The sequence below is a fragment of the Panthera uncia genome, assembly GCF_023721935.1.
Source record: "Panthera uncia isolate 11264 chromosome E2 unlocalized genomic scaffold, Puncia_PCG_1.0 HiC_scaffold_20, whole genome shotgun sequence".
Lineage (NCBI taxonomy): Eukaryota > Metazoa > Chordata > Mammalia > Carnivora > Felidae > Panthera > Panthera uncia.
The window spans coordinates 12,787,567-12,797,150 of record NW_026057589.1 but is presented as its reverse complement, the minus strand read 5'-3'; the positions used below and the strand labels follow the sequence as shown (position 1 = coordinate 12,797,150).

Sequence of the window (9,584 nt, the reverse complement as noted above, 5' to 3'; positions counted from 1 at the left end):
GGCGGCGCGGGGGGCGCGGCGCGGGCAGCTGGCGGCGCGGCCTCGGCGCGGGGACTGGAGCGGCGGCGGTAATCCGAGCCGCCGCGGCTCGGGCGTCACGTGGGTGCGGCGGAGGGAGGACCGCGGCGGGGGTGGGGGGGTGGGAGGGGGCGGCGGCGGGCGAGGGCTGTGGGAAAGGCCGGCCGGGCGCAGGCCCATTCAGCGCCGGAGCCCGGCTTTGAAACTCGAGCCCGGGCGCAGCCAGAGTGGCCGGGCGAGCGGGGCCGGCGGGCGCGGGCGCCACCACGGGCCGGGGGCGGCGCTGGGGCGGGGCCCGCCCGGCTGCCTGACGGGAGAGGACCGGCGGTTAGGTGCCTGCCTCCCGGGAAGGGGCTCGGCACCACCTTCCAGCCCGTGGCCTCGGGCCGGGGTCTTCCCGCGCTTTTAGCGGACGGGCGGAGGGCTGGGCTCCTCCGGGCGCATCCCGCGGGCGCGATACACGACACACAGCGGGGGACGCACGGGCGTCAGCCCGCCCTGGGACATTTCGTCCCAGGAACTGGCGAGTTCGGACGCTCCTCCAAAAGCTCTTTGGCCGCTCTTTCAGGCGGTGCCGAAGCCGCTCGCACGAGGGTCTCCAGGCTGAGCTTTTAGGGTAGTCGTTACCTGGTCGGGCAACCTGCTTACTCGGCAGTGGGGGCGGGTGTTGGACCAGCTGAGCAGAGGTGGGCTGCCGTCCCCAGTCCCCGACGCCCGGGTACACGTGCGTGGAGACGCACGCGTGTTCACGTGGACGACGGGTCCAGTACGGCCTGTCGTCCTGGAGACTCCAGGCAGGGAAACCCACCCTCGCCTCGCAAGGGGCCGGGGGCCCAGAGAGGAAAAGCTCGCAGAGCTCATTCTCCCAAACTCCAGGGACCACCCCTAGAGCCACCTGGGAGCTCATTAGGCCAATTAGACGCTTCCCAAAGCCTGGAGTCAGGTGCTCTGGCCTGATGGTGTGTATTGAAGCTTATTTAGCCAAATCAAGGGGGTGGGCACCTGGAAGGCCTCTTTCCCTCCCTGCACTGGCCTGGCTGGGCCTTCCCTTCCATTTCCTGTGATGCGCTGCGTGCAGTGAGTGCCCTTTCATTCCGAAACTCAAGATTTGGTTTTGTTCAATGTGGACGTGGGGCATCACCATGGGGGAATCTGGATGGAAAAGTCAGAGTAGGTGCCTGGGAAGGTAGGGTTCAGGGTTCCAGGCCAGCCCAGTGCTTGGTGGTCTCCAGGAAGGGGTGCATCCTAGAGGTGAGAGCTGGGACCCAAGGACACACCCATCAGGGACTGTGCAGTGACCAGCCTTTCCAGGTGCAGCCAGCATTCCCTGGGGCCACCATGAGTCCAGCACTCCAGGGCAGGCAAGAAGGTCCTGGAGCATCTGCGGTATCAGGCAGGGAGCAGGTGCCCGTGGGAAGGAGCAAGCTGGTGCAGGTTGAAGGTTTTCTGTCACTTCTTTATTGGGGCAGGGGGGTGTGTCATTCATACGGACTTCTGTGCTGGCCTCTAGTTGCAGACAGGTATGCATACTCCTAAGTACACACATCACTCAAGGCCAGGGCTCTGGTGGGCTGGAGAGGTCAAGCTCTTTTACAAGAGGATATTAGAAAGAGACCAGTTCCAGAGAATGGGTGGTGTCTGAGGCTTTGGCCCCACCCGGGTGGGAAGCCAGCTCTGTCTGAATGCCAGGGTGCAGCTGACAGCACTGGGGGCCCAGGGGGCTGGGCTATGAGAGGAGCTTGGATGGACAGCCTCTGTCCCCCCAACCCCGCGCTGGTGGCCAGGCCCAGCCCTGCCCTGCCCTTGAGGCAGGTCTCCGAGCTCCTCAGGGAGCCCGAAGACCCCAAATGCTCCGTGGGGCCACTCCTTGGGCCCTTCTCCAGTCAGGCATCAGAGGACAACCCTCCGGTCCAGGTGGTCCCCACGCCCGCTCCGCTGGTGCCTCACTTCCAGGTGTTTCTTCTGGACCTTCTCAAAGTGCTGCAGCAACTCTGCATAGTCGATACTGGGGGAATCCGCTTTCTGCGACTTGGGAGCTGCCTGCGGACTGTCTCTGGGAAGAAGGAGAAGGGCTCAGTATCAGTCTCAGCATACATGGCAGGGAGCTGGGGGCAGGCAGAGCTGGGCATAGGACGGGGAGGGTCAGGGCAGGGTCACAGGCTGATGGAGCTCAACCTTGGCGAGTCTGTCTGCCTCAGGCCCGGTAACCCTTGCCCAACAGCCCCAAAGTAGGGGAGCCTCATGAACATCCCCTCCCCCTCAGCTGCTGGGACCAGTCAACACTGCTGCTTGGATATGGCCTTCAGTCTGTGGGCTGACGACGGGGCCCAGAGCAGGCATCGCATTGGGAAGCATTTCCTGTTTACGACTGGCTCCCTTTGGGGTGAAAGCCAGGGCTAGCAGCCAGCCAGGAAGCCAGCTGGGGCCTGGAACAGGGTCCAGGGAGGAGGGGGAGGAGGCAGCCTGGCCCTTTCTCTGGGGGCCGGACTAGGCCTACAGACAACAGGGATTGTCTACTGCTGAAGAGTCTCTACTGGGCCTTCAGCTTGGCAGGACATCTCTTATTGAGTGTTGGGGTCCAGAGGCCTGCAGTCATTCCCTGTCCCTGGAGAAGGAGAGCTGGTCTCACCACTGGGCGTGCTGACGGCTCCTACAACTCCTGCTGCGACCACCCTCCCCGGTTGCTCTGTACAGCTGCACAAGTTGTGCAGCGCACAGCCACAGTGTACCTGATGCTCCCTAGAGTTGTGCGGCGTAGTAGTCCTGTTCGGCTTGTTCCTGGGGACCAGGTCCCCTTGGGTCCCTTCCCATTATAACCATCCCTTCGGCAAAGTCTCATGAAAGAGTCTGTTCCTCTTTCATTTTAGCCTCACTGGCTTGGGAAACAGATGTGGGCTGGGGAAGTATTTGCTTCTAGCCCCTGAGACCTAGTGGCCCTGGTAAGGGGGTCTCATGAAGGCTGTGGGCCGTTCACGAGAATCCCAGGGCCCTGTGAGTTCACAGGCTCCAAGAAGCAGCTGGGCACAGGAGCTAGAGAAGCCTGGATACGACCACTTCCTAGCTATTTGGCCTTGGGCGTGTGACTCAGTTTGCTCATCCGTAGAAGGGGACTGCCACAGGGGCCACTCCACGGTAGGGGGGTGAGGGTGGTTCATATTCATCATATAAGAGCTTAGCCTGGTGCCTAGCCCCAGCCTAGGTACCTCATGGGCAGCCACTGTGGCTATGACCACTATGGCCCCCTGAGGTGAGGCTGGCCAGGGTTGAGCAGCTTGAGGCCTGGGGTGCATCAGTGGCTCAGTACATTTTGGGGGAAACACGATGGCGCTTCACCTAAAGGAAACCCTTACCAATGAACTTGGCCCCTGACAGACATCTCTGACCATTCACCTGGCTGCTGGGGCAGGACCAAGGGCAGTGGGGGCCCTCCCCATGGTCAGGATGCCATCTGGAAGCTTGGAGGTGGCCCCCTGCACCCCTACTCAGTGTTGTTCCCTTCCTGTTGAAGATGTGCCACCTGAAGACACCTTGGATGGTGCCTTGGCTGCTGCTTTCCTGGGCCTCAGGCAACATTAATTCAACAAACATCAAGAGAAGCTAGGTGGGGCCCACTCTAGGGGCAGCATTCTGGACTCTGGCTGCCGTATTCAACTTCCCTGGGAACAGGGCACTATCAGGTGTCACCGCCTGGGCTTCTGGGGAGGCCGAGGGACACCCTGCAGCTTACAGCTCTAGCCTCAGGCAGTGACCAGGTGCCGCCCCAGCCGAGTGGGTGAGATGCGGGAGAGATCTGCAGGCCCGGACACGTGAGGCCAGAGCGGACACTGGAGTATGCCGTTGGATGCTGGGCGTTCGCGGGTCTGTGTGCCATTCCCCTCAACACTACTGACAAGCACAGGCGTCTGGTCCAGAGGCAGGACTGAGATTAGGGGTTTCCATGGAGATGCCGGCAGTGGGCAGCAAACCTGGGTGATGTGCACAGACGTGGCCAGGGAGGCGCGGGGATGGGGAGGAACGGGCCATACCCTGCACTCTCTGGATGATCATGGTGGCAAGCGTTGCCCTCCGTGACTCAGCCTCTCTTCCTGGATCCCTCCTGGCCTGAGATCTTGCAAGTGGGGAGGAGCATGTCCCACGGGGGTAGGCCAGGGCTCCTCTCCCTGCCTGTCACAGTGGGCATGGCCCCTGCTCAGGCCCTTCGAGGTCTGTTTACAACGCTCCTCGGGCAATCAGTGACTGGGGGACACCCCGCCAGCAGTGGAGATGGGATTCCAGAACCCAAAGCCAGCCCTGTCTCCTGCCACCCCACCCATGCACCTGTCACCAGGCTAATGCTGACAAGCGGCCCCAGATTTTCTTCAGAGGTCCCCTCCTGCCTCACTGAGATAATCTCTGGGGAGTGGCCTGGAAACCTGAGGGGGCCAGAGTCTCCGAGGCCTGCTGGTGCCTTGAGCACATGGAATGAGGGATGGGCAAGGGGTGCAGAACCCCCTCCCCACAACTGACCCAGCTGCTTCCGGCTTGCAGGCCTGTCAGGCAACCCAAAGCTGTCTTCCAGCTGCCTGCCCCTCCCAGGGCTGTGACTGTACTCTTCCTCCTCTCCAGGGTGTGAGCCGTCCCTCTGTGCCCAGCGTTGCAATCTGACCCCTCTCCCAGCTGTTCTGGAGGCCCCTTCCCTGCCCGATGTCTCCCTGCCTATATCTGTGACACAGCTCTTCCTAGGTTCTTGCAAAGAACCGCTGGGAACCCAGGGCCTTGAGGGCTGGGCAGAGCCTCAAGCATCCATTTGGTCCAAATGCTCATTTACGAATGAAGAAACGCAGAGCCAGGAGAGGGGCTCGTCTAAGTTCACAGGGCAAACCCTCAGCAGAGCTGGGACCAGATCCTAGTCCAGGCCTCTGAACTGTCCACTGGCCTACAGAATCTCCTACCTAAGAGGCCTCAACCCCTTGGCCCAGCACTTCTCTGACTCTGGCCATGGGAGGCTCTGAGAGAAGACATTTTCCTCAGCTTCCCTCTGCAAACTTGTACCTTGGCCTGGAGCATGCAGGGAGAGCTCCTACCACCCTGAGCTTTACTTCCCCACCCTAGACAAGGAGATGTCATGTGCAGAGCTCTGACAGGAGAATGGCCCTTAGCCTCACAGGGTCTGTGGCTTGGCCCAGGGACCTCCTTCAGGAAGGCAGCCTGGCTGGGGGTGGGGGTGGAGACAAGAACCAAAGGTCACAGGGAAGCAGCTGTTCCTGTCTCCTTCTCCCCTACCCCTGCACCAAGAAAGGAGGAATCCTGAGTGCCTGCCAGGGTAACCCTAACACCCACTGGACATCGGAAGTGCTGGTGCAGGGGCCAGGCCAGTGAAGCACGGTGTGGCTTCAGGGCCTCTGTGTCCCAGGAGCTGGAAGTATTCTGGCCAAGGGATTCCAAGTGCAAAACCCACCTCCCTGCTCCCCTGGGGATTACTTGGGTGTCACTAAGAGCAGCTGGGACAGTGCCTAGCCCTGTCATCCCAGAGCACTGCTGTCTGGAAAAAGGGGTGGAACAGGCCAAGAGCTGGGCCTTGGCCTGGGGGCCACACCTGCTCAGGGCTCAAGCCCCTCCAGCCAGCCTAGAGTGGCCAGCCTGTCAGGTGGCCCACACCCAGCCTCTGGAGAGGCCAAGCTGGGTGGGAGGGGTGGTGGGAGTCTAAACCCAGTGCTATGGAGGCACAGGGGCTGGGGTCAGAGGCCCTGCGTGTGAGACAGGCCATTTCAAGGCTGCCTGCATCAGTCCCAAGGGCCCAAGGCCGAGGCCCTTCGCAAGAGGTGCCAGGCCTGCCAAGTGGCTCTAACAGCCTGGGAGGGAATTCTAGACACACAGGGCATCTGATGCAAGCTGGGTGCGCTCCATTCAGCGTAAATCTTCTCAGTGGCTCTGCTTGTTTCCATGGCGACCTGACAAGTGAAATTTTCCATCTCGAATGCCAAATGCCTGTGGATGAGGCAAAGCCTCCAAGGGTTACCAAATATAGACACGGCCCAACAGGCTCGGGGGGCCGGGCCAGCAGCGGGTTCGGGGTAGGAGCCTGGCTGGACGCCCCCCACCCCGCAGGGCTGCAGCCCTCCTGCCCGGAGTCCGCCTTGCTGGCCTCGGGGTGGAGGTGTGCCCAGGTCCCGTTCTTCCCACGGGCAGGGTCAAGCAGCGTAGCCACGGTGCCTCCGTGTCCCAGTGAGGCTGGGGTCTCTCTGTGGCCCAGGTTGGAGCCTCTGCTGTAGATGGGGGCGGTGGGGGGGAGGACCGCCCGAGGCCCGGCTCTCACGCCTACTGCTGCAGGACTGGGCACCGTCTCTGACCCAGGACATGAACTCCTCCTCCTGCAGTCTCCCTCCAGGGGCCTCCGTCTGGGTGATTCTGGCAGGCCCTTTCAGTTTTTAGATTAACTCAACCCTGATGGCTGGGAGAAGATCTTGCTACTCTCTACCATCTCGCAAACACTCGCAGAAGCCCCCAGCCTGGTGCTTTAAGAGGCCTGAGTGTAAGTGGCCACGGGGTGGCCAGTCTCCGCAGTGCCAGAGGGACGTGATGCCAAGGCAAGGGAGACCCCTCGCGTGCCGAGTCCCTCTGGCCTGGCCTCTCCCAGTGGCGGAGGCCTCTGCCTCCCGTGGAGGCGGAGGGCAGCGGTCCCCCAGCCCGGCACTCACTCAGTCTGCAGCAGCTCGGGGTTGGGCACGCACTGTAGCCGGTGGGAGAGCAGCTGGAAGGCACTGCTCTGCGGCAGCAGCATGAGCAGGCCATAGAGGGCCTTGATCAGGTACGGGTTGTTCTTCACGTCCAGCAGCTGCAGGCGCAGATCTGAGGCAGGGCAGAGGGTAGAGGTCAGGGGTCAGGCACTGCCCTGGGCCACACCTCAGCCTGCCCGGGAGAGGGCCAGCCAGGTAGCTGTGGCTCAGAGAGGGGCAGGGGCTCCTCTACAGCCAGACATGCCTGCTCCCTCCTCCAGCAGCACCTCAGCCGTCCCCCGGATCTCGCCGCTCTTTCTTCCTGCCCACCCGCACGGCCGTCTGTCTCGAGAGTCGCCTCAGCCTGGTGACCCCCAAGCTGCTGGTCCTTGTCCCTGAGCCGCTACACTGACTGCAGCCTGGTGATGAGGGGGCCTGGGGCCTGTAGTGTAACAGATTCCCTGTCTGCTCTGCACGTGCCAGCACAAGAGAGCTATAAATAGGGTGAGCGGGAGAGAAAGACCGGATTAGGACAGCTTGAAGGGAGGGCAGGGTAGAAAAACGCTCGTGTGTGGCGCTGAACACACACCAAACTCCAGAGTGTCTCGGTAGGTGCTTTTGGGAAGCCTCCTCAGACACCAGCCATGCCAGTACCCCACCAGATAGGAGAGGTGCCCCTGGTCCTGCCCAGCACCCGTCCCATTTAAAGGGGCCCACGCTTCCCTCCTCTGAGCCCCTCCGGGAGAATCACTGGCTCCCGCTTTCTTGTGTCTCTAAGGCCCAGTCCCAGGCATCCTTTGTGGAGAACGAGCCACAAACTTCAGGAGAGGCCATGTTACCCCGGCAGCAGCCATGTAGGGGGTCTGGGCTGACGCTGGAGCCAGAGCAGTGAGGCCCTGCCCAACCCTCTCCCTACCCCAGGGAGCAGAAGCCACCAGTGGAGACGTGAGTAGACATCCCTGGGCCTGTGGGGTCAAGGCAGTCACCCCTGGGGGAGCCAGGCAAAGCAGGGTTGGGATGGGTGCTGGGCAGGACCAGGGTGAAGCTGCCGTGGTCGCTCCAACGAAGCCCTGGGCCTGGCGAGAAGGTGCCTGCCGTCTCTCCGGGGTCAGGCCGGACCCGGCCTCAGGTGAGAGTGTGCCTGGCTGCCCCAGGAGGCCCTTGGGGAAGTGAGATGTTGGGCCAGGGAACCACTTGGGACAGGCTTTGCTAAACTCTGCTGGGAACAGGGTCTCCCTCCTGCTCTCGTGTCTCCTGGGCATCCACCACCATGGGGCCTGGCCGCGTGGAGAAGCTCGGGCAGGTCAGAGGCGCTGCCAGAGGGCAAGGGCTCAGCCAACTGGCTCAGCAGGAAGGAGGCCACCGGCAGGGCCACCTCCCTGCTCGCCTGCCTGACCTAAGTAAGCATGCAAGTTTTATCCTGAGAGTCGCCTACTCTGGGGGGCAAGCACCGTGTGTGCGCCGAGGCGCCAGGAGCCGTGCTCTCCCCAACCAGCTGCCACTTTTGCGCATTCAGCCTGGATGTTACAATCAGGGAGCTCCTGCCCAGCCGCTCCGGCAAATACTCTGCTCTGTAGAGAGAGGAGGGCGTGGTGCGGGGAGGGGTGGCTGCGAACAGCTCTGGGCCAGCTCCCTCAGCAGAGGCCTGGCAGCACTACTCTGGTCGGCCGAACCACCCCCCGTCGGGATGTTGTGGACCTTCAGGTGGGTTCGGCCAGGCGCTGGTCACCTTGAGGCGCTTGTCCTGACACCATGTCTCAGTCCTATTGGACTGGACTCCCCAGACCTGATTGTCATCCCCGGTCTTCCGTTCCTGACGTTCTAAGAAACACCCTGGGGTGAGTGCCCTCCCTGCCTCCCTCCCCAGAGGGAGCACGGCGGAGTCGGCTCCACCCCTGTCGCGCTCCAGAGGCCAGGCTCTTACATGTGAAGATGGGGCACTCGATCAGCTGCACCAGCTTATCCACCTCTGTGAGGAAATCCACCGTGACTTCCAGGTCCCCGCTGGGTGGGCGGGTCAAGGAAAGACTGGCTGGGATGGCCCCTCTCTACGAGGGGCCTCTGCCGGCTGGGGCAACCGGAGAGCTGGGAACACATGCTCTTCCCACTGGGGCCCTGGCTTTGTAGGTAGAGCCTGTTTCTGCCTAAGCCCGAAGGTACACGGAGGACATCAGTCTCTCTGTCCCTATAAATGAGAAATGGCACAGCTGTCCCCCCCTGCAGGGGCACTCTGGCTCTGCTCTGTGGCTCTCTCCTCTGCGCCCTCCCAGCTCTGAAAGGCTCTTATCTCAGCCCTGCAGCCTGTGTTGGGGGGAGGGGGAGGCTGAGCGGGAAAGGTCTTGGTTCCTGCTTGAGTGGACGCTTGTCAGCAGGGCCAAGGTCAGGGCTGTGGCAAGTGTGTGGCCTGTGGTTTCTGGGCCACGCCAGTGGCCGAGAAAAGCAAATCTAGGGTGTGGAAGGAGAGCAGGCACCCTGAGGGAGTGAGGCCAGGCCACACCGACCGTTAATGGAGGCACCTTAGGGACCCGCTCTCCTTACCCCCAACTCATGGCCCGTCAGGAAAGGAGGCCAATTTTGCATCCTAAGTAGTTCTTCAATCCAGTAAGCTGCTTTACTGCACTGTTTTAACAACTGTGACCAGTCTGCCCATGGATGCCTTTCACAGGCCCTGAGGCGTGCTGGGGGTCTTCTCTCTTGCCGAGCCCTCTCCCCCAGCTGGCTTCTCCCCCTCTGGGTCACTGCCCAGCTGGGCCGTGGCTCTGTGGCCCAGGTCCCTGAGCTCCTCACCAGCAGTGCTGCAGACGCTAGAGCTCAAGCCCGCAGACCTCGCTTAGGTCAGCCCGACCGCACTCCCCCCCCCCCCCCCCCCCC

At 62.2% G+C, this 9,584-nt stretch overlaps 2 protein-coding genes across 4 annotated transcripts in view; both read right to left on the bottom strand.

Annotated features, from left to right (window-relative positions):
- The window catches only part of MTSS2 (MTSS I-BAR domain containing 2), a 24,430-nt gene extending 23,059 nt beyond the window's left edge, over nucleotides 1–1,371 (bottom strand). For both annotated transcript variants that reach the window (XM_049622591.1, XM_049622592.1), the window contains exon 1: nucleotides 646–1,371. In XM_049622591.1, the coding sequence (XP_049478548.1) occupies nucleotides 646–879 (234 nt within the window). In that variant the 5' untranslated portion in view covers nucleotides 880–1,371. The remainder of the gene's footprint in view (nucleotides 1–645) is intronic.
- An 82-nt stretch (nucleotides 1,372–1,453) lies between these two features.
- The window catches only part of VAC14 (VAC14 component of PIKFYVE complex), a 102,917-nt gene continuing 94,786 nt past the window's right edge, over nucleotides 1,454–9,584 (bottom strand). The window contains exons 17-19 of one of the 2 annotated variants that reach the window (XM_049622595.1): nucleotides 8,638–8,717; nucleotides 6,696–6,846; nucleotides 1,454–2,071 (exon numbers count right to left, since the gene is read on the bottom strand). In XM_049622595.1, coding sequence (XP_049478552.1) covers nucleotides 1,909–2,071; nucleotides 6,696–6,846; nucleotides 8,638–8,717 — 394 coding nt within the window. In that variant the 3' untranslated portion in view covers nucleotides 1,454–1,908. The remainder of the gene's footprint in view (nucleotides 2,072–6,695; nucleotides 6,847–8,637; nucleotides 8,718–9,584) is intronic. The other variant, XM_049622596.1, reaches the window with a different exon arrangement.